This window comes from Rhipicephalus sanguineus, chromosome 4 (assembly GCF_013339695.2).
Source record: "Rhipicephalus sanguineus isolate Rsan-2018 chromosome 4, BIME_Rsan_1.4, whole genome shotgun sequence".
NCBI classification, from domain to species: Eukaryota; Metazoa; Arthropoda; class Arachnida; order Ixodida; family Ixodidae; genus Rhipicephalus; species Rhipicephalus sanguineus.
In genome coordinates this window covers 25,867,384-25,891,947 of record NC_051179.1, presented here as the reverse complement: position 1 = coordinate 25,891,947, position 24,564 = coordinate 25,867,384, and the positions used below count along the sequence as shown (strand labels likewise).

The following is a 24,564-nucleotide window of genomic DNA, read 5'->3' as shown; positions in this document are numbered from 1 at the left end:
TAACCTGTAAAATATGTTACATTTTAAAATTTACTACACTTGGAGCGTATAAGCCGGTATAACAAGTTTTTAGACTTAAAAAATGATGAATCGATGTGAGGGTAATATGTTCATTTAGCCTTGAAGTGGGGCTTCGTGGCAGTGCGGAATTTTCCTGGAAAGGTGTATTCACGGTATAGCACCGCTCCACTGCAGTAAAACCACCTTTAAAGGGGGTTACAAGCGGACTAGTAATATACACCTATCCGTTTATTTCGAATACAGTCAAACCCCGCTACAACGAAATTGACGGTGCTCGGAAAAATGTTCATTGAAGCGAAGATTTTGTTGTAGTGAAATCGAAAAAAATATGGCTGACCTGAGCTAGGAAAACAGTGAAACTTTTATTTCCAATATTCAAAAAGTGTCTGCTGCTTCCTTTGCGTCCCCAGCAGCGTTACGACGCGATTCTCATATATGCATAGCGACGCCACGTTGAAAAGCACGCAGAAACAACGGCTTCCGCGAACGAATCAAACAAGCACGGGCGCGCAACACGAACTGCACAGTTGCTCCAACACGCTAACACTAGCTATTCGCCGACAACGGCAACATGCAGGCGTGCTATCGCGGAGCGATGACTTACGCCTTATTCTATGCTATTCTTATCCACCACTCGCGGCTGGCTGATCCCGTTGATAACGCGGACGAATTGTTGCTCCGACCACCGGTCGCACTGGCCAAGTGCGAAAAGCACGAAAAGTATTGGCATTGGAAAAGGCACCATTCCGCGACTGCACCCCAGGGCTGCTCGCGTTGATAACGCGGATGTGGCGGATGTACCATCGCTCTGACCACTAGCGAAGCGCGAAAAGCACGAAAAGTATTGGAACGGCATCGGAAAAGCTATCGTTTCGCGATTGCACCCCAGTTGCCCCAGTGTCGACAACTGCGCTTTGGCTTCGAGCTTCGGATTGTCTGCGACTCAGAAGCAACTCAAGCCAGTTGCGAAAACAGGGCAGTCTGACCGCCGTCGCTATCAAGCAATGGCGGCCCCCATGCTCAGTCAACAGCGGCGGTTTCTGGTGGTTCCAACACGCAATTCAGACTTTGAATTCGTATTTTTATGTTCTAAAATGCATCAAAATGTCCGAGATTGTGTTTCTTTCACGGTAAATTAAATGTTTGAGCCCCGAATGGCATCGTCAAATTTCGTTGAAGCGGAACAGCAGCAGAAAAAGTGTTCGTTGTGGCGAGCATATTTATGCATTGACTCCTATGGACTGTTGACGGGGAACCGAGAATTTTTCGTTGTACCGGAAATTTCGTTGAAGCGGAGTTCGTTGTAGCGGAGTTCGACTGTACTTCGAAATTTTCAATAATTTAAATTCGAATCGAAGCGAATAGAATACTGTACTATTCGTTCGAGTATTCGAAGTGCTCGAATATTCGCACAAGCCTAATTAGGAGTTATCACATTTGGTTATCCTTGCAGCTAATGGATGAACATATGGGTAAGGGAGGGAATGAGAAGCTGGTACTATTTTTCGGGATATGATGGGGCAGTTGTAATGCTTTGGAAGGGGTGCCTACTCACCATGTACTCTTTTAGAGAGTGGCATGCCAAGAGACGTGCTTTCTGTGGGCTGATGCTGCCTTTCGGTGGCCGACCTCTTCTCCTTCCCGTGGGCTGTGCTTTCGGTTTCGTGGATGCTGCTGATGACGACGGGGCCCCGCGATGGTTGTGGTTTGAACTTTTGGTGCTGCCGACACCACTAGTGCTAGCTGCTGTGTCTCTGCGAGAGGAGAGGAGCATTGAAGCATCGCACAAAAGGTTGTCACCACTGTTATTAAAATACTGTGTTAGTTTGTGAGAGAGCTCGGAAAAGTCGTTCTTCTAATGCAAGTATCAGCCATAGGCCAAAGGGAGAAAAATTATTCGGCTGGATGTCGAAACAAGTAGTACGTTTGGTGTGCCGTTATTGCTGGCGCCACAGAAAAAGAAGTATTAAAGGAAAAGAATCGGTCCTCACTTTCCCGAAGAAGGTCTGAAGAAGTTGGTCTTGAAATGTCGAGGAAAATAAACCCTTTTTTTTTTGCTGTAGCTATCGGAAAGTGACGATTAACTAACTCAACCAGAGAGAAAGGCAATTCTGTTGAAATGTTTGGCTTCAAATAACTTTGTATTGGAAGTAGACTTCATTTAAATGAAATAAAAGAGAGGTTTCCAAATCTGTTCATCTTAACAGAGGCCAGTTTGCTGACGTTTCCATATGAAAAGCATAGGAGAGAACACAATGAAGGCAACACAACGCTTACTTTGAGCGCAAAGGATTTCGCCGACTTTCTCTGTACATGGTGAGGACTTCATCTTTAATGTCAGGAGGTAGGCTGTCCAACACAGCTGGGTCAATCTGCAAAGGATGTTTCAGTTTAGATACAGGCATGATCTACGGCTGACCACCAAAGCTTCCCGTGCACAGAAGTGGAAGAAAAGCTATTGCTGAGACCTTCTCGCTGTTAAAGGTCATGCTCGAAGCTTTCGTTATAACAAACTTAAATTTCATTTCAAGGAAAGAAGACTTTTAAGGGCTAGTTTTTCTTTGTTAAACACGATATTAACGGCAGGGACCGAACCTGCGACCTTCGAATGATGTGTCCAATGCTCTATCACTGAGCTACAGCGGCGGTCACCCTCCCGTCCACTTTATGGGGTATATAGTATGTGCATTTAAACCTGGGAGTGTCTGTTAGTTGTCTGTTAGTTCTCATTAATATTGTGTTTAACAAAGAAAAACGAGCCCTTAAAAGTCATCTTTTCTTAATTCATAGCGAGGGTCTCGTTCTGGCAGACTTGATGCCTTCAGGTAGTATGCGAGGGATTGGTCAGATGTCAGCTCGTAACAAGATCACGTGCTACGTGATGCCAACAGGCATAAAAAGAGTGTTCCACACTTGCTGCCATGACTGCAATTGGCGCTGACTAACACTCCCAGGTTTAAATGCACATATATACCCCATGAAGTGGACGGGAGGATGACTGCCGCCGTAGCTCAGTGGTAGAGCGTCGGACGCGTTATTCAAAGGTTGCAGGTTCGGTCCCTGCCAGCAGCAAGTTATCTTTTATTGCGATAGCAATTATATGGACAGTCTTGGCTGGTTTTTGTCCGTCCCCGTCGCTGCCGTCATGCACCGTATGTGTATAAGTATGTATATATATATAAAAGCCCCAAAGAAAAAGAATTCAGAAAAATGCTTCCGAAGTGCGGAATCAAACCAGGGACCTCTCGCGCCGCAGTGCATGGCGCTAACCACTACGCTACGGAAACGCAGATCCTCCAGGTAGCTAACGGCGAGCGTTATATACACACCTTTTACCGCTGGACGGACTAAGAGACTGCAGGCGCTTATAAGCGTTTCTTCATTACCAGCGAGATGGCACTGAGGAGCACAACGGGCGCTGAAGTCACAGAGCGTACGAAGGTCACTTCGCTCGCTGCAGCGGCCGCGTTTGCGAAAGGAGCGCGCTGTTCAAACAGAAATAAGTAACAACTGCGACATTTAGTTTGCGCTCGTCCTGTGTGTACCTGTTCGTTTGTTTTGTGCGTCCTGCTTTATGTTTCAGCAATGTTCTTCAAGTATCGAGCTGTGACGCATGGTAGTTCGCGCTCGTCCTGTGTGCATTCTTTTCGTGTGTCCTTTGGGCTCGAGCGACGCGTTGGCAATTTCGAGCTGCTTTCCGTTCTTCGCGTTACATTCCAATTTGTTGCTATCGCATTCATTGCTTTGCCCTTGTGGCGAAACTGTGACTTTTTTGTCCACTTTACTTTCTTCACATTTATATCCTAATTACTACAAATAACATCCCCTACACTTTCCTTGGCATTACTGTCGGTTAGTTCTCATTATTATTCATATGTGAGCCTTTTGCATGAACAACATTGAACATGAGTATACACTCAAACCTCGTTATAACGAACACTGATATAACGAATTATCGGTTATAACGAAGTAAATGAAGAATAGTCTTGTAATAGCTACAGTGTTACAAATAAACGTTTATAACGAATTTTCGGATATAACGAAGTTATTTTCGTGGCAGATGCGACTTTGTTATAATGAGGTTTGAGTGTATTCGTTTTACGGTGAATTGACAAAACATTCGGTGCCAACACCGTCCTACGTGCCAAGTGTCACGGCAGAATACAGTACTCACCCTTCCCCTTACCTTACCCCCCCCCGACTCTAAGGCACACCACCAGGCGACGGTACCTTAAGATGTCACAGTACTAAACAGAGTAACAGTGTGTTACATTTCTGTCACACAATGGATTGTGCCACAATCCCATCAAGTAGTACTACCAACTGCTGTCATCATGGACATCAATACAGTGTTGCGAGTTCCTTCAACTTCTTTCAGGTGCAGTTATTCAACAATGCAGAACCGCAATTAAACAACCATGTAACCACACACGTGCAATAGCTTGACGGCTCATAACGCATGGGCTGTGCCTAAACAAGACAAAAGTTTAGGAGAAGATGGAGGCTTGGAATGATGAAAAATTGTTGAACAACATTCTAACAAAAGGACTTGTCTGCATCAGGGTATCAACGGACAACTTCTCTCGTCAAAACATTGGCTCCAACGACATTCCCGGTTCAACGATTTCTCATCACTATGAGCTGCACCTGTGGCGAAACGATTCTATTTGCTGTCTACAATACGTGGCTGCTGAAAGTCGCCTAGCGTAGATCTCCCATAATTTTTTTTTTGCTTTCCATTTCTTTTTCACGCTGTGGCCTTGCAATGCAGAATTTGCAGTTCGCAAGCCTGCTCACCTCCGAGAACGCTGGAAGACTGACGGCCTTGGGTAGCGACTCCGTCATGCCGTTCGTCGTTCCGGAGCTCGGCCCTGCTGCCCCATGGCTTTCGGGCGTCCTACTCGTCGTAAGGAAGTCCAGCATGGTCTTCACACCACCGCCCTGCCCCGAGGGCAGTGGCTCCAGTCTTCCAACTTGAATGCCCACCTATAAAATAATTTCCATGCTACAGCTACAAGGTCCTTGCTTCCTATACACAGCAACAAATCCAGCACCTGAGCACTGAGGGAAATGAAATCCACTTTTTTCATGGTGCCATGGCGTATGCGCCCTTTCCTTAGCGAAAAAGTCGTGATACGTCTCTTGGACTCGGAGGCTTTTGTTCTGGCGATACCAGTTACCTGGCCCCTACTAAAACCCTACCAAACCTTCAGAGGGCAGCACAGGAAAAGTGTAGAAGGCGGATTGAAGACCTTGTGCCATTGCTCGCAAGCGGAGCTCCGCACACAGCCAGGTATCAAAGAGGATTGTAATACATTGTAACTGCAAATGAGGAGTCACATGTAGCGGGGGCCCAACATCACAACAAGCTAAACTACCGGCTAATCCAATCCAAATAAAGAACTATTCCTTAGTTACTCGATAAAGTTGATTCCTTCTCCCCTCCCCATAAGTTACTTCAGGAGGACTTCTAAGTCGAGTACGAGGGACAGAGAAACAAGACATAATGCTTTTCTTCCTCTATCTCTTGACCTGTTCATTCGAAACACAAACCAACTCTCCTAGCTTTACGTAAAAGAGGCTAGCCCATTACTTCTTTGTGCAGTTTCCCACACGGCAGAAATCAAGAGAGTGTGCCGCATGAACTAGATGCTGGTGCCAGCACGAGCGCTGCTCACCCCTCGGATGTCAGAAGCGACGAGGTGCATCTGCATGGCCAGGCTGTAGCACTCCTTCGAGATGATGGCCTTGCTAGCAGTCGCCGCCAGCAGATGGGAAGACTTGGCCAGATTGTCGCACAAACCGTGACCCATGTACTTGGATGGGTTCACGGGGGCGTCCTTCTGTCGCACCTGTGCATCAAGATGTGTCTTGTTGCAACAGAAACGGGACGGCACATGCAACCGAGCCTTTTCCACGTTTAGCATTTATTGTGCGGGACGAAAGAGTGCTACGATAACCAGGAAACAATGTGCAAATGCGGAACGCTCTAACTTGTGGTACAAGTCTAATTGGCCAAAGTTGCACACTGCTGAGGGGTGGTATCGTTCCTGGGCTAGTTAGTGTACTTTTGAAGAAACAGACTTGTACAAGAGTGACAACGTAACAGCGATAGTTTGACAAAAGCGATCGCCAGACAAAAAGTAAAATAAGGTGAGCATTGCAATGTGTGCACAAGCTCACCTTGACTTTCAATGTAATGGTGCGACCTTGAACGCCAGCCTCCAATAGTCTCCTCTCAACTTCGGTAGATAGCTGGCCTATGAACTTTATCATGTCAGTAGGCTGGAAGAGAACAGAACATTTTCTTATAGCCACGCTACATTTATTGAAAGTTGTACACAAACCGACATAAAGAAACATCATTGAGATGCAATTTAGTTTCGTTCCATATTAATATGATTTGCTACGCTTTCATAGGACGTAAGTCCTGAACAGGTCTTAATACAAGGAACTCGAGGAGGAAACAAGTGAGCAATCTGTGCTAAGCGTAAATATCACACTGCCTAGTATAATCCTATCTATAAGCACAGAAACTGCATAAGTCCACATTTCTCTCCATGAGCAAATGACTCGATAATTTGCAACAAACAGTGCAGACTTCCAACTGGGGATTGATTGAAAACGTACATATCTATATGTCAGCATACTCCATCACATGCAAGCATGCAAGCCGTCACGTAACAGGCGTCAGCAAATTAAGCAGAAAAATCTTAACGGGCGTAACAATGGACACAATACACAAATGCATAAGAAGAAAAACAACCAAATGCTTGTCAAAAGTGTGTGCCATGATTTGCACAGTCAAGAAAGGCCAGTTTTTTGGGGGCGTTTCTTTACTGCACGAATTGTGGCATGCACTTCTGACATGCATTTAGTGGCGCCCTAGGTGGTTTCATAGGCGTGCGCAGGGTTCCCCTTCAGGGGGGGGGGGGGGGCGAAGGTTAATTGCAGTGCCCCCCCCCCCTATTAAGTCAATGTATGGGGCAGACTTTGCACCGCCCCTCCCTCCTAGGTGACTGGGGGGGGGGGGGCCCTGCCCCCTTCCTCCCGTGCGCATGCCTATGGGTGGTGTGATCAGTTGCGGCAGCCCCGCAGGCTGCAATGGTGGAGATTTGCGGCGTTGACATTCATGGCAGCATTTTACACAGTGCTTTACGGATGCAGCAAGTTTGGGCCAGTAGTATGCCTGCTGAACTCTGGTGAGGGTTCGTGAAGAAACTAAGTGACCAGACGTGGGCTTGTAATGGCATGCAAGAAGAATGTCGTCGCGCATGTCAGAAGGTACGACTAACAGGTCGGCCTTCACATTGCCGTTCTGAGTTTTTCTTGAAAAAGACACCGCTTTGCAGGCAGAACGACAAGAGACTGCAAGAGGGGTGTGGAGGTATAAAATATACACATGCAAAAATTAAAAAATTCAAGGTTGGGGGGCAGGGTTTTAAACCACCTCCCCCTGGTTACACCAATGCTGAAAATCGCAAGATGAGATCTCATCCACGGCATCTCTAGGTCGTGTGATTGGTCCACTGTTTGCTGTGCACACTGTGGAGAAGTTAATTCAACTTGTCTACCGTCTGAGAGCACAAGGTAACTTGCAAGCGAGTGATGAAATACGCAGCAGGCCTCACCTCTTTGAAGCGAATCCCATAGTTGACCTCGGCCGACACAGACTTCCGCAGCTTGTCGAACTGCAGGCTCCGGTTGTCGATGCCCCTCGCATAGTTGTACAGGAGAGATGATGTCTTGACGCCAAACTTGGCCTTGAGCGTCTCCAGTGGCAGTGCTTGGAGCTGCTTGCACGTCTCCACACCCATCTCCGACAGCTGCGTCTGCAGCCTGTAGCCAACACCTGCAGCCAAACCAGAAGCAGTGTCGAATTTGTGGACCGATAAAGTCGGAAAGCGTCAAGTTTTCGTCAGTGGGCCAAACGATAGGCTACAGGGAATGAGATTGCTGGAATAAAGTCAATTTTTTATACCTTTAAATTAGAGCTGTGCGAATATCAAAATTTTGGGTGCGAAGCGAATTCGAATATTGAAGTGTGAGTGCGAATCGAATCGAATATTTTTCGAATATTTCTCGAATATTTCTAGAATATTTTTCGAATACTTCGAAGCAAAATTGAGGAAAAAAAAAGTTAGAGAGGATTCCTAAGCATATTCTTATGACAACACTTTACACGTGATAGGCAAAGATGCCATTTCCTCAGCCTCTCGTCCTCTTTCAACTTCTGTGGAAGCCCAACTGATGTGGCGGACAAGGGTGTGCTCCCTTCAAGTCCGGAGTTCCAAATCTGCCTCGTAGACGTCGATATATAAGAACATCTGAAATTTCGAATGCTATAAAGCTTCGGCGTCCGATTTTTCGGACTTCCTGCCCAAATTTCAGGTCCAAAACAGCATTATTTGAGTCCCCACCTGTGCCACATCTTTCATATCGATGTTGGAACCAGCGTTTTCTTGAGTTAATACATTTGAGACCGTGGCAGAGCTTGAAAGGCAGCTTTGCCGCAATACCGGGGTGTGATGAGGTGAAGCATATTGAAAATCTAGGGACCACTTCTAACTGGATGTTGTCTGTTGGCAAAGTTCGACCGCAAAGGAGCTTGAAAGGCAGCTTTGCCGCAATACGAGAGTGTAATGTGGTGAAGCATACTGAAAATCTGAAGGGGTCACTTTCAATCGGGCGTTGACTGTATTTGTTTTTGGGAAGTTCGAATAGTAAAATTTCAGTGCGAATCGAATCGAATAGCAAACACTATTCGAAAAATATTCGAAATTTCGAATATTCGCACACCCCTACTTTAAATACAAAGGCAAGGCATGTCATTGATGACTAGGACGATCGAAAATACGATCCACTCACCTAAGTAAGCCTTTGTAGATAGAGGAAAAACCTTGGAATAATAATAATAATAATAATAATAATAATAATAATAATAATAATAATAATAATAATAATAATAAAGCTTAGTAAATGTTCCAGTTGTACTGCTTTCATTAATGAAAGGGATAATTGACAACCACCCATTTGAAGCATGAAGCAACAAGGAAATCCAACAGATTTCTCGAAAGGAAAGCTTCCAGTTGAAAAAAAAAATTCATCCTGGTCCCGGATTCGATCCCCAGACCAGGACAAATTTTTCTTCAACTAGAAGCTTTCCTTTCTGAGGCAAGAAAATCCGTTGGATTTCCTTGTGGCTTCATGCTACAAACGGGTGGTTGCCAATCATCCTTTTCATAACCCTTCTGGCACATTGCGGAATTCTGCAGAAGTCATTTGCGATATGCTTTCATTACCGTTTAAGTGTTTACTTCAAGGAAACATGAAAGTCTGGGAATTTCATACAAACCCATTGAGCTTTGAATCATCAAGAAACCGATTTCAGCACTCCGAGTAAAAAGTATAATTGATTATAAGGTATTAAATATGCGAACTGCTACAGATTGCGGCGGCACCACCACACCGAGTTTCCGCCTCTGCCTTTGGACGTGGTAAGGGTGCACGACGTCACTGATTTGGTTCGCTACACCACTAATATCACGGGTAAATTTTTCAACTTCCGACGCGAGTGGCACAAAGCAGCAGGGTTTTTGGTAGCACCTGGTGACGTAGGGGTCAACCAGACAAACAGGAGGCATGGCCTCCGTGATCTGCGTGCCAGCGGACGACCGCAAAAGGTGGAGCTTGGCCACGACTGCTCAACGTTGAAGCTGAGGAGAAAGAGCCCAGCTTGGGAGGAGGGTAACTTTTGATTGCCTCTATACTCCATTTCATACATCAGATGCAGCGCAGTGGAAGCTATCCAAGAAGTTCGGTCAGCAAAATGTGCAAGTCTGCGCGTCTCACGCTTGGATTCTGTCGTCGCAACTGTGGCCTCTGCAAATGGCTCCGGCTGTGCGCTACCACAACTAATTGCAGAGACCCCGATACGAAAATAAAGGTACGCTAAGCAATCCAGAATAACCTATTGACAACCATGTAAATAACAAGGTTTGTTTATTTCTAAGGCACAAAGCATCTTAATTTAATACTCCATCTAAAAACGGAAAAAAAATCACATTACAGGTGGTAAAATCGTTTAACTATTTCTTGGCACTTTTTAACTGGTCTTGCTAGCTTCCATAGCATTGCACATGATGTATGGAACGGAGTATAGCTCCCTTAGGTGCGTCGCTTAAATTGCGGTGAAAATGAATCAATCTTGTCAAAAAGCCTTGCCACTTATTTAATTTCAAGAAAATCACTTCAAGGACCTTTCAATGGAGAACTTCGCACACTGCATAACACAATGCCCAGGCACGCTTCTTATCCCCTGAGCCCTCAATTTCTTGCTTTAATGATGCATGAACAAGACGAAATAGAAAAATGACTCAAAATGTTTCTGCGTTCTTTCTTTATCACCATCTATACAATACTCTTAGCTGGATTACAACTGCCTTCGGGTAATTGACTTAATAGGCCACTGGCAGGCTGAGTTTGAGAGCTCCTACTTACCAGGAAGGTCCTTGACACTGACGGTCTCAAAGAATGCCGGAAGGTTGCTGCTGTCCACGAAATGATGACCGTTTGGCTTGGCAAACCGATTGGCAACCCTAGCTACTAGCATGTTGGGCCCTTGAAAAAAAGAAAAAAGAAATTGAAATTAGAATGTGAAGTTCAAGAGAAAAAGAAAAAACCGATGGTAACGATCACGTTTTACAACTGCCAAAGTGAACATTTGAAGTTTCGTTAACAACAAGCGTTACAAACATCTCCCGCGGTGCCAAGTTGGCATTCTTTATTTAAATCTATTCCGTTATTATGCAACAGGGTACTGACTGGCTGTATCATAATAATAGTTGGGGTGTTGCGTCCCACAACCATCATACGATTATGAGGGATACCATAGTGAAGGGATCTGGAAATTTTGACCACCTGGGGTTCTTTAACATGTACCTAATTCTAAGTACATGGGCCTCCGCTAAAATATGGCCACCGCTGCCGGGATTTAATCCCACAACCTATGGGTCAGCAATCAAGCACCATAACCACTAGACCGCCAATGCAGATGACTGCCTGTATCAGCAAAGCTGTAGGCAATGAAGGAAATGTCTGGGTGGATGTACTTAAAATCAGCATTATTTTCATGCTTCACTGTTTACCATTGCATTAATAGAATGTGCAGCTTAGTAACATGGCATCAAACACTTTTGTACACTATAAGGCATTGCACTAGAAATTTCATAGACCTTATATGACAACAAAACATACAGCGAAATTTGCTTGAAATAAAGCAATAAAGTTCTCCCATCGCCTTGTGTAGTCATTGGCACAGATAACAGCACATCTTGCTGTAAATTGGCTCAAGAAGATCTTGCTGGAGCCACTTTACAGCAGGTCCATTGTGGTGCAATAGCAGACAGGTGAAGTTTCATGTAGAAAGTTTGCGTACCTAAACCCACTGATGCAGTGCAGAGCGTCTTCTCCTCAATCTTTTTTCTCAAAAATTCAGCAAATTCATTTGGTGAGCAGCTGGCCTGCTGAAGAACATTGGTGACGTCCGCAAACATCTCGTCACAGCTGATGGCTTCAATGTCCAACGTGAAACTGCATGAAAAACACGTTCATGTGAATCACCTTTCACTAACGGAAAAAGGGTGAAGCTCTTGGATTGCTGCTCTAACAATTTAAGGCCAAACCCCATACCAGCGCCTCCTCTATTTTTCTGTGCCTGGGCGAAGGAGCGGAGCGCAATGGGAACCGACCGTCGGCGTTAGTGCGTCGTTTAGCCGCCGGGCGCCGCCACCGTAGTAGACCTGCCATCGCGTCGTCGCTCGCGGAAACGAATGCCGTGGCTGCATTCGGAGCTGCTATATGGTTCAGTTTTCGGCTGTATTCGCGGTGTTTAAAGTATAATTAAAACTTGTAAGCTGTAATCACGAAGCACTTGTTCTGGGCAACCAGCCCATTTCGAAGGTGCGTGTCTTTCGCGGCTATTTGATCGAGACGCTCGCGCGTCGTCTGCTAGCCCAATACCAGAGAGCGCATGCCAGTGATGCGCGGAGAATTGTTTTGTCACCGTTACGTTCGCTTGACTGAGAGTCGGTTTTTGACTGTGTGAAAGTCGACTTTCGAAAGCAGCATTTGCCAGGATCTAATACTGAAAGCTTGGGCGCTTAAAGTTCCCCGATGCGTGCTACCGTCTACTGGTGTAGCACACTATACGCAAGCCTGGAGTTCATGCGCTAAATAACATGAAATGTCACTAGACTGCTTCCAGGAATATACGCGACCACCCGCTCCCTTCGTAAAGCTTTTGAGAATTACATTTGTTGCAACCGGGTGCTACTGCATCCTTCTTAAGCCGCCGCTTCTTATATTCTATGAAATCTTCACGTCGTAAACGACGGCTGCATATTCTCGTGTAGTTGAAGATCAGGGGCGTAGCCAGGGGGGGGGTTCAACCCCCTCCCGAAATTTTTCACTTTTGCTGGCGTATATATACACACACATACAAACGCACGCACGACCATACATCAAATATGGTTGACCCCCCCCCCCGAAAAAAATTTCTGGCTACGCCTCTGTTGAAGATGTATTAGGAGACCAATTCTCCCGCTTAATTACTGCAAGCAACCTCTACCGAACACCAGCGGCAGCTGCAATTTCATGGAACGACAGCGGAACAGTGTATTAAGGCGAAAGCCTTAGATCAAACGCGAAAATTGACGGTCGGCGGCGTCAGCACGAGTGATGCAAAAAGTAATTATGTGATGACGTCATCATATGACGTCACAGATAATAAAATTTTGTGACATCATCGTGACGTCACATCACGTGACGTCGTCATATTACATCTTCGCTTGGTCAAAATGAGCTGATCACGGAGGCATTGCATGCCTCCGCTGATGTGCAAAAACATTGCACTGCCTTCGATCCTTGAGGCTGTAAGAAAACCACGTTAGGCGCAGAAATATCTCGAAGGGAGGCAGGAAATGTTCAATAAATTGACTAGAAGAAAAAGAAGAAGATGGCTTTCGTCTTTCAGTCGTCTTAGATGAATGCATAAGGGACCCTGTGCGATTTTTTTTCTTTATCAATAAAGGGAAATAAAAAAAATACAATCGTGATCGATTTCTTTCAGTTCCATTTGGAGAGTGGAACACCAGTATGACATACTAAGGCATTGGGGCGGTTGCAATAGCCTGAAATAGAAAATAAAACGCGAATACTGTCAACCTCGAGTGCAAGTATCGAACCGGCAGCACGGCCTGACAGACTGCGTGCGTAATACGTACAGCTGGGATTAGAAAGACACGCGAACATGCGGCATCTGCATCCTTTGCTGTTTCGCATTTATTTTCAAGTGGTTATAGACTGGATGATTGATGAAAAGACGACATCATCCATGATACAATAAAAGAACATCTAGCATCTTTTTATTGCCACCATGGTTAGAGCGTGATGAAAACAGCGCGCCGCTATGTTCGCGTTTCTTTCCATGCCCCTGTACCTGTGAAAGCCTGCAAGAAGCACAAATGCAATTAAACTCGGATGCAAACACGAATTCGTGAGCTTCGTGATGCGGGCGGCCGTTCAGCGCCAGCTTCCCATAGTCTACTTGCACAGCGCCGCCACGCGGCAGCGGCGCGCGGACGCAGAGCGCGCGCTCGACGGCCCGAGGAGAGCGTTGCCCAGGCACTGAAAAATAGAGGAGGCGCTGCCCATACATGCGGAAATGCACGCGACAGCGACGTAGATTGTCTTCGCGTAAGGGGTTGCTTGGATGGGCAAGCCCCATTCACGCGATGGCTTCGGTGAGCGATTTCCACTGTTGCTGGCATGAAGGCATTTACTCATGCCAAAAGTGGCTCGTTGTGAGCAGTATGCAATGTAAAATACGATGTTTTGTTGCATAATGGTACATAAGATGTTTATTATTGTCTTGCAGCATTTTTTTCGATCCCATCACCGCTGCTGCATGCCGCCAAGCCGCATCACAGACGGTGTGGGACTTGTAGTTACCGTCCCTGAGGTCCTGTAAGGCACGTTCACGTTCAACAACGTCAATGTTGCGCTCGTCGCCGTTGGCCATGTTGATGAACGTTGTTGTTAGGGGTGTGCGAATATTCGAAAATTTCGAATAACGAATCGAATAGCATACTATTCGATTCGGTACTCGAATCGAATAGTACATACTCGAAATACCGAATATTTTTCGAATAGTTTTAGAATAATTAGCGCCGACGGGACAATCCCAAAACAATGAAATTTTGGAACAGTTAAAAACCATTTTTCTTTTTTTAATCACTAAATTACGACTTTGCATGCAGCCCAAGCTTTTGCGAAACTACCGACACATATTGATTGCCGGATGAAAGCGTTTTTTAATGAAAGCTCCACACTCACTCAGTTTTTAATATGCTGCAGCTGCATCGTATTAATCAGTTCCTTACTTCATCTTGTAATAACTGAAGGTGCACCTGCATTCAGCTTCATGAATAGCAATAGATGCAAGGGTTGTGTTTGCGTAAATTGTTCTTGCAGATACAGCTTTCAACACCGATGTCTACATGCCTTCAGTGCCGAGGACTATGTTGCGATGGCAGGTTTTTGTTTCATTACCGCCTTAGCTGTATGCATGATGTTCGGTTCAAAATTGTTTAGATATTATGTCTCAGTTTTATTTAAAAGCAGGCGACAAAGTATCTGCCGTCACTTTATATTTCAACCTGCAGTTACAAAATATTTCGAAGGCTCGGGTCGCTGCTGCGTACGAGCTTACCTCAGTTTTCATAACTGTGGTATTTGAGTCTGTTAAAAGTAAGCGTAATGCTCTTTGGTGAAAGTTTGTGGATATTTCTTTTAAAAAAATGTTGTGTAGTTCTAGTACCGTTTTGAGAATGGTTGTCTTACTATTCGAAAACTATTCGAAGAGTATTGGATTAGTATTCGTATTCGATTCGGTGTCATCACTATTCGATTCGTATTCGATTCGGTTCCGAAATTCACTATTCGCACAGCCCTAGTTGTTGTTGATTCGCGCCGATAAGAAAGTGGTGGCGATCAGTAGTACGTCACTGATGCATCTTGTTCCGGTGTTTTGCTATTGGCTGTCTGAGCACAGCACTTCTGGGCGACGAGCGACGGATTCCAAATCTGAAAAACTGAGCGATCGCGCGATATTGACCACGCGACACGTCGCGCTAACGGCTAGTTTTGTAGCTCATAGCATCGCTCGTGGCTGTCGCGTGCATCTTCGCGCATAGGGAGTTTGGCTTTTACACCGCACAAGAGGTGGAGAAAATTTATGCCCTTTAAGGCACCCTTGTCCTGGCTAACATGGCATCAATTGACATACTCATATCGGGAATGTACTACTAATAATAATAATGTCGGAGTCTTACGTCCGAAAACCACAATATGATTATGAAGGACGCCGTAGTGGAGGGCTTCGGTAATTTTGACCATCTGGTGTGCTTTAGCGTGCACCTAAATCGAAGTACACGGGCCTCTAGCATTTCGCCTTCATCGAAATGCGGCCACCACAGTTGGGATTCGATGCTACGACCTTCGGGTCAGCAGTCAAGCACTATAACCACGAGGCCACCGTGGTGGGTCGGGAAATGTAGTCCACTATACATGTAGTTGCATGGACAGAGTTCCCAAATAAGCTCTTCTTTCATGTGCACACCACTTTCATTCATATAGTACACATGCTCTCAATAACTGGTGAACTTCAAATGCTCGTTTTCTTATGACAACTCAACTAGCTTATGACAGCTTTGCTCCACAATGCAAAACTGACCTACAGAGGTCTCAACGGTGAAAAAGTTCAACATGCCGCGCCTAAGAGGAACAACATTGATGCTTACCTTGCTACGACGTCATACAGGGTCCTGGAGACCTCATCGTAGCTTTCAAAATCATACGGTATTGCCACTAGTCCTGGACACAGTTTTCTCGCCTGTCCCAGATACATACGGCTCTTGACACCGGCCTTTCTTGCTTCGTAACTACAGCTCGCTACTTCTGAACAAGATGTTAGGTCACTACGCTCTGTTTGAGAGTTCAGTGACACAGAGCTTATGGAAGCGAGAGATGTTTTTCCATGGCAAACAGCTACTGGTTTTCCTGGTGAGAGAAAAAAGAAAGAAAAGGAGCAGTATTAGCTTAGTGCAATTATGTTATAGCTTAAAGCAGCTGCAACTACAATGCATAAAGGTAAGTGAATGCTTACACACAAACTAGCGATGCACAAGTCAGATCTTTTAAACTGCAATTCTCTATATGTGCCTGTTTTCCACATCGCAACAAGTGAGTACATCAGGAATGCAATGTGCTTCTCAAGTCATTAAGTTGATGCACCTCATACCCCTCATCATGGCCAGAGTGGATAGGCACGCAGGCATTTCTTCCTAGGCCTTCGCAATGTGGCTGTTTCCACCTCCCACTGCACTACCGGGGTGTTGCTGTGACCCTGCTGCTGTGTTCGCTACTGCTGTCCATGCAAGGTAAACGCGAGCGCGCGTTCACACCCCTCTCGGCCGTGCATGCTCGCATAGCTGCATTTCATGCACTGACACAAACTGTTTCACCCTTATTCCTACACAACTACCTTGTAGCCATTGCCATGCCTCCGAATGGGTGTAAGTCAGCAAAGAAATTTCCACGTGACGTGCAGCATTTGCGCGGTAAGAAACGAAATGCTGGGCTTAAATTCGCATCATAGCTCTGAAGCAGAAGTGCGCATTCAGAGAAAAAAAACTTTTATTTACCATGAAAATAAAGACTCTGCATGCAGCATGCCCCCATTATGCAATTTATGCAATATTAAAAACTTGCTGACAGCCAAAATGCTGTCTTGGAGCATTTTTCAGTCACTCAGTTACCAATTCTGCATCACTCGGGAACTGATAAAAAGGAAACGTCTGGAGTCTTACATGACTGTGACTTACAATGCGGAACATATCAGTACAACATGGTATCGCTGGCCTGTCCACGACCAGTTCAGTGCTTTGCACTACAAAATATGTCCCTTAAGATACAAAAAAAAAAAACCAGCAAGCACGCATACAGGCACACGAATCACGCATCTGACTAGCCGCATCAGCACTGTGCAAAATGTGCACGCCACAAGCAACACACAATGTAGAAGAAACATCACGACAGCAGCAGCAAGCAAAAGCCCATATAAATGCAGCAGGGTCGCTGCGCCCCGCGTGGTGAGTAGTGACGTGACCTGCCGAGAAACGCTACCATTGCTTCCAAAGCGATGGCGAACGCGGTAAGAAGGAATGCCCACGTGCCTCTTCAGTCCGGCCATGCTCTCGCATATATTTCTGCAGGCTTTCTACTTGCCTACACTTATGTGCAATCATGCTAGCTGGCACTCTCGTGTCCCTACTCATGTCCACTCGTATTCATTCACTCATCATCATCATCATCATCAGCCTGTCTACGCCCACTGCAGGGCAAAGGCCTCTCCCATGTTCCGCCAATCAACCCGGTCCTGTGCTTTCTGCTGCCACGTAATACCTGCAAACTTCTTAATCTCATCTACCCACCTAATTTTCTGTCTCCCCCTCACGCGTTTGCCATCTCTTGGAATCCAGTCAGTTACCCTTAATGACCACCGGTTATCCTGCCGACGTGCTACGTGCCCGGCCCATATCCATTTCTTCTTCTTGATTTCAACTATGATGTCATTAACCCCCGTTTGTTCCCTGACCCACTCTGCTCTCTTCCTGTCTCTTAAGGTTACACCTATCATTTTCCTTTCCATCGCTCGCTGCGTCGTCCTCAATTTAAGTTGAACCCTCTTTGTAAGTCTCCAGGTTTCTGCTCCGTAGGTAAGTACCGGTAAGATGCAGCTGTTATATACCTTCCTCTTGAGGGATAGTGGTAGATTACCATTCATGATTTGATAATGCTTGCCGAATGAGCCCCAACCCATCCTTATTCTTCTAGTTATTTCACTCTCGTGGTTCGGCTCCGCGGTTACTACCTGTCCTAAGTAGACGTACTCCTTTACAACTTCCAGTGTCTCGCCACCTATCGCAAAGCGCTGTTCTCTACCAAGATTGTTCCACATTACTTTAGTTTTATGCATATTAATTTTTTTTTTAATTTATCGTGGCTATTTATCGTGGCTATATTTTAATGCTATCGTGGCTTAGATGACAGAAGAGAACTAGGAGTGGGGTTCCTTATTCATAAAGATATAGCTGGCAATATAGAGGAATACTATAGCATTAATGAGAGGGTGATATGTATCGTAATTAAGTTTAATAAGAGGTACAAGATTCACTCATGTCCATAGTTGATATCAGTTCACACTTAGTGGCACTCATTCATGCTCATACTGGCATCCACTCACTTTCTAATGGTCACTTACATTCATACACATCCACTCACAATAGCTGTCACTGACACTTTTGTTCATACTCCTCTATGTAACACTTTCAGGCTTTGACAGTACCGGACAAACAAAATGTAAAAAATGACCTCCAATCAATCCATGCTGCAAAGGTGGTTGGCTTGTGAAGCAGTGGTATCACCTAATCTGATAGGCCAATTTGATGTAGATTTGAATGACTGAGCAGAGCACAACATTACACAATTTACAGCAAGACAATTAAATGCACTGGAACATTCTTTTCATGCCGTTCTTCAGGAGTTCTAACCATGTGTGGCCTTCCCATAGGGCTATCACAAGAGAAATGAAATTAGTTGCTAGGCGGTTTCGTATGCTAGAGTTCCCTCCCTGATTCGTATGCTACAGCTGCTGCTTCCCAGAAACTACAGTTCATGGAACCGTAGTCTCCAAAGCAAAAATCATGCAATGTATGCTACATGCCTCGCATTGCTCCAACGTGCCTTATCATCTATCATGTGACTTTGACACTTGGTTTGTGCTTTTACATATTGAAACAAACACTGGGGTGTGACATGCATGCTTAATTCCCATGGGAGATGCATGCCGCATTCGCCGCATGCATTTCCCATGCGGCAAACATACACTTTTCGCTTCAGTTCATGGAATGGTTCTCTATGAACTGTTCTATCGACAGCATGGGCGTCAGCAGGATTTTGTCTTGGGGGGGGGGGGGGGGTACAAACCCGTGTTTCATCATGGTGAGGTATAGGAGGGGGGAGGGGGGAGTGGTAGTGTTGTTCGAGCGGGGGCCAAGTGCATTGCTGACGCACATGATCGACGGCAAACAGAGAAATCCCAGGATCTGAGTCATATACAGCTTTGCTGTAAAACTGGCACCCACTACTGTTCATACTCAATGACACCATTTTGTCACTAGTACTCAGTTTCGTCCATATGCAAAAAGTGTGGCGCAAATATTAGTTCCATGTAAACTCTTGCAGAATGAAAAGCGTTGACTCAGGGCCGAATAATGCACATTTGATTCCGGCGTCTTCAGTTCATGTCACATAGGTGTAATATTGGCTCGCACACTTACGTCAGAGCCAACCTTTGGTGGCCAGATTCATAGCAACATGACTTGGTTATCTCAAGCAATTGTGCATGCCAGTTGATACGCTGATGTTTTGATGTGTTTCATTCTCTGAGCACTGTACTTCTCAATATGCCAGCCTACGATTTAGGTAGACTGAAAAGAACACCCAGATTACTTTAACAATGTTTGAAAAATCAAAATAAACAGCCAGATGGTCATGACTAGACAAGCGTGAAATGTATGAGCTATTCTAATAAAAGCTTTCTGAGCTCAATCACACCACTCACTATTTCACGCACCATGGAAATTGGCAATGAGAAAAAAAAAGTTTGGTCTTGAGCAGTACATGCAAACTCTAGCAATGAAAGGCGAGCGTGCATTCATGTGAACTGGTTTTGCACAGCTGTTAAGCTTCCACTAGCTTTTACAGCTAACCTGGTATTCTAGAACATTCTTCCACTCTTTTTTGTGTCAAATAAAACACCATGGCCTCAGGAGCGCAGAAAATGCACTGGTTAGCGTGAGTGCTCGCTGAAAAACTAATTACAATCTGTTTTTAGGAGCTAGTTTTGGTTCGTACTGTACCCTGATGGCATGACATGATCCAAGCTTCTCGTCACATGCTTGTGCTGGATATTGCGATGTTTCTACGGCTGCTGCGCTCTCTGGCTCCGTTGCTGATGCACAAGCGGCCGTTTTGCATGTTTTGGTACCTGACGCCATCACAACTAGCCACAAATGTGCATAAAGCCACTAGAAATGACACTGTAGTCTCTAATGCCATGCTATTGTCGATGTCAGTAGGTGTGCCATGCGAAAATTAATGCCTCTTATCTCAAAATACAATATCTTTATAACATTTCTCAGGCTTTACACTTGCTCAGAGCAGTCACTGTATGCAGGAGATTTGTATGGCGGAGTAAAGCCAGCTATGAAAATTGGTGTCATTACCCATTTAAAGTACTTGTCGAATAATAATGTACTTCTCTGAGCCCACTGATACGAATGGAGAAATCCTGCTTCTGCAAATACTTAAGCCTAGACTGCAGTGCACTTGGCTTGGAAAGGTTATACTAGCCCTAAGCTGCACCCTCATACGAGGCAAAAACCTTACCCGTTAGGCTTGGCCCTGGCCTCCACATCTAGTGGATGACTAGTGCCATGCACAAAGCATACCAAGCTATTACTTTAATTTCTTGGCTAGAGAAACTTCCAAGTTTCATCAGCAATCTGCATATTACAACTTATTTCATGAGCGTCTGCACTTCAAGGGGTACTGACACATTTTTTTGAAGGAGAGTTTACTGTGCCGTGCAAATCTCCTGTATGCAGAGACGGCTCTAAGCAAGTGTGAAGCTCAGCAAATGCTGATATTTTATATGTAATATTAAAGTCAATTTTCCCGTGGCGCACCTACCGACATCGACACCAGCTTGACGTCAGGCTACAGTACTAATTCTGGTGACTTCATGCAGCAGTCTGGCTAGTTGTGATGACGTCAAGTACCAAAACTTCCAAGATGGCCGCTTGTGTGTCACCAAAACATTCAAAATGGCTGCTTGTGCGTCACCTACGGAGCCATGGTACGGAGCGGCCGTGGAAACGTCACTATATATTGTGCAAGCATGTGACGAGAAGCTCATGCCGTGTTGTGACGTCAGGGTACAGTAGGAACCGAAACTACCTTATAAAAACACACTGTATTTAGTTTTTCAGGGTGCACTCACGCTTAACACCCCCTTTTCTAGGCTGTTGAGGGCTTGGACTTTCATATCACACAAAAAAACAACCGAAAATTTTCGTGTCAGTACCCCTTTAACAACCTCTTTTTTTGTTGTATACCGGTACTGTGCTGCAGACACAGTCTTAGCTGACAGCAATCATCACTGACAAATAGGTAGATAAAACAGGTTCAGGTGTCATGTAGGAACTTTCAGCCAGGAAATTGTTGCCGATTTTAAAATTTTCTGAGTGATGTAAGTATGGTTGGAGTCAAGCAGAGAAGTCTTTGCGAAACAATAACTTATGGATGGTGTGCCAAAGGAGCAGGCAGCACATTGCACTTTCACGATTTCAGGACACGCAGGCTTACCTTTTAGGTGAGGCCTTGTACGCAGGCCAACAGAAACAAAAAAACAGTCCATGTCAATATGCATGATCACTTTTTCTTCACCAATGGGCACTTGCTCTCGCGAGCTTTTCGAAGCCAAATAGTGTTTCAACTTTTCGATGCCCTCAAATGCACCACTGCTAACGGCTCTCTTCTGGGCAACGTAGTCTCTGAGCTTGATGCTCGCCGTCGATATGTGATGCAGCCGTGACCTCCCATAAAACTGTTCGAGGAATCCGGGATCCCCCGCTTTACGTGGCTCAACGTTATCCTTCTTTGATTCCTGGTGAACACTGTTCTCGGTGTGCTGACCACTGTTCTCGGTGTGATGAACACTGTTCTCGGTGTGACATCCCGTGTGTTCATCTTCGTCGTGACTGTTTTCGGATGATAGCCAGCTGTCCTGGTCGTTGTTTTGACTCGTGGAACTTGGTGACGGGGCAGCTGATGTTGATGGCTTGTCACACCTCACCACACTTAGCTTCTGCTGGCCGTTTTTCAAATCTGGAGTGTACAGAAGGTAGTCCTGAACAGGCAGTAGCTTCCCAGCTTGAACACTAAGTGGGTGAAGAAAGAAGAGAAGGAAGGCAGTTAGAAAATGTTTGTACATAACAGCAACTCACAAACGTTATGTTCATAACGCATTCTAAACACAGATCTTACTAACCTGTCAGAGATCCAATTTGGCTTGACAACGTAGTCCCTCAGGTCTAATAGTTTCGCCGGTGGAAGGTTTGTTGCGATCATGTAACAATTGGGTTTACGCTTGTAATAGTGCTGATAGGTGCCACCGTGAAGCATCATTATCCGCCTGATTTCTTCCGCAGTGGGATCTGTAATGGAACGGTTTGTTAGTGAAACGCGCATGTCAACAAGAAAACCGCGGATAGGTTGGAGAACATTCGAGACGTCGAAGCAACTAGATTGTGCTCGCGACTGTTGGCCAGCGAGCGCTTTTCACGAGCAAGTGATGTTTAGATAAGCAACTGTAAGCAGAAATCATACGGCGAGCGACATTTATAGCCCACTAGTTATGCATGAAGCGTGCTTACGATCATTATAATTCATAACGTTGCACACTTACGAGCCACGTCACCCAAGCAGCGTCGAGGTAGCCCAATCCATCATCGCGTGCACAAGAGCGAAAGCGTAAACACGTGTGCTATGCGGCATCACATCGATTCCATATACAACGCGAAGAGCACTGACCCAGTGCAACATCGCTATCTGCGATGCGATCTATGACGCAGGTAACGGTGTTGCAACTGCACCAAAAAGCCAACCGTTTCAATTGACGGGACAGTTGAATACTGCATCTACGGGAGACCTACTTGTGTATCCATTGACGAACACGCTGATTCCCTTGAATATCGTTGACGACTGATCCTCTTGACTGGAGTCGATTTCGTTTTGAGCACTGTTGAGAAACTGGTTCTCCAGCTTCTGAATTTTCGCGTTCATGTAGCCTCCCTGCAAAAAATCGGCACCAAGTGTTGGTCACGTATCTGGAGACTTCGAGGTCGCAGCAGCTAATGGGGGTCGTGAGATTACGTGCTCTAATTACAGCAACGTGCAACAAGTAAACAAGCGTGCTCCTTACAAATTCTTCGAACCCCGTGGGGCCGAAGCGCTTTCGCCTTGACCGCTTGCCCATAGCTGCCATCACCGGGGGTCATTCATTGGTGTCGAATGGTCATTCCCAGCGTTTGGCGCTACGAATGTACGATGTGGTAGGTCCGTAAGGGCGTCTGCATCTTGGCAATGCTTCAACAACTCACTATATGCGCGCAGATTGCCCCGCATGCCTTTCCGCATCCCTCCAATCCGTTCATTGGTTTTCCACAGGAAACAGGAAACGAACACTAACGACGCGCCATCTACGCGGATATTCAGCGGCAAGTTTGAAAGCACGTATTATGTGGCATCGGACTAATCGAACTCTCAGATCAGGGTCAGTAGTCTCAATCTCAGAACAGGGTAGTACGCCCGGATTACATAACCGCTTGATCTTCACGGACCGCACTGATGCTTCAGGGGAGAGATGGCAGTAAGTGTGTTGGACAGTGACAATGGATACGCGCATTTAGGGAGGTGCGTTTTAAGAGGAGAGTTTGAAGATGGGAAAGGGCTATGTTGAAATCAAATTTCGTTTTGCTGTCGTAGTAGGCTCGTAGATGGTGACCTTCAGATCAGTATCGGATCCAGTGATTTGGGTGGCGGGATGTTAATTGATCATCCCTCATCCCCTGCCCCCAGCTGAACTGTTGGCGGCAGGCCTCTAGCCGGGGAGGGGGAGAGGGGGGGGGGCAACCCCCTGAAATTCTGATTGTTTTACCGAAAAATATAATAAATATAGGCCTTTTCAAGGCTTTCAGCAACTGCCCCCCTCCCCCCCCCCCCCCGAAAAAAAAAATCCTGGCTACGGTTGGCGGGGAGGCAAATAAACCAGCCCTCCCCCCCACACCTCCCTCCTGGCCTATGCGCACGCCAATGAGTAGAAGTACGTATAACACACACATACACACGACCATGTGTGTGTGCGCGTGTGTGTGTGTGTTAAAACTACCTTTTCGTGCATGTACGATCATATTATTTAGCTCTAATTGCTACCTCCTCATTTCGTTCTCGCACGAATCGTAATATACTGCTGGAATTAACCATGCGTAAATAAACTTCCAATTTCGATCACAAAATTGACTCATTCTTTGTGTGTGTGTGTCCATGCGTATTTCGGCTTCCCCAGAAACATCTCATTATACCCGTAGGCGTGTGCAGGCAGCACTAACGTAAGCAGAATTTTCTGGGGAATGGGGGTTGAACCATTGTAAGTGTGCGTGAAAATATGCACATGCAAAATGAAAAAAAAAAATTCAGAGGGGGGGGGGGGGTGGAGTGGGCGAAGTTTCATCGCAGCGTCCCGCCACCTCTTTCCAACACCGTCCCACTGCGGCTCTTACGATCAGTAAGCAGTCCAAA

The 24,564-nt window shown here is 45.6% G+C and overlaps 1 protein-coding gene across 1 annotated transcript in view; it reads right to left on the bottom strand.

Moving 5' to 3' along the window:
- Positions 1–23,423, bottom strand: part of LOC119389639 (DNA repair protein REV1) — a 32,122-nt gene extending 8,699 nt beyond the window's left edge. Inside the window, exons 1-13 of the mRNA XM_037656995.2 lie at positions 23,189–23,423; positions 22,920–23,058; positions 22,256–22,421; positions 21,571–22,145; positions 15,882–16,140; positions 11,459–11,613; positions 10,522–10,641; positions 7,653–7,873; positions 6,205–6,306; positions 5,700–5,873; positions 4,819–5,007; positions 2,299–2,393; positions 1,577–1,775 (exon numbers count right to left, since the gene is read on the bottom strand). Of these exons, the coding sequence (XP_037512923.1) occupies positions 1,577–1,775; positions 2,299–2,393; positions 4,819–5,007; positions 5,700–5,873; positions 6,205–6,306; positions 7,653–7,873; positions 10,522–10,641; positions 11,459–11,613; positions 15,882–16,140; positions 21,571–22,145; positions 22,256–22,421; positions 22,920–23,058; positions 23,189–23,251 (2,457 nt within the window). The 5' untranslated portion in view covers positions 23,252–23,423. The remainder of the gene's footprint in view (positions 1–1,576; positions 1,776–2,298; positions 2,394–4,818; positions 5,008–5,699; positions 5,874–6,204; positions 6,307–7,652; positions 7,874–10,521; positions 10,642–11,458; positions 11,614–15,881; positions 16,141–21,570; positions 22,146–22,255; positions 22,422–22,919; positions 23,059–23,188) is intronic.
- Between the last annotated feature and the right edge of the window lie 1,141 nt (positions 23,424–24,564).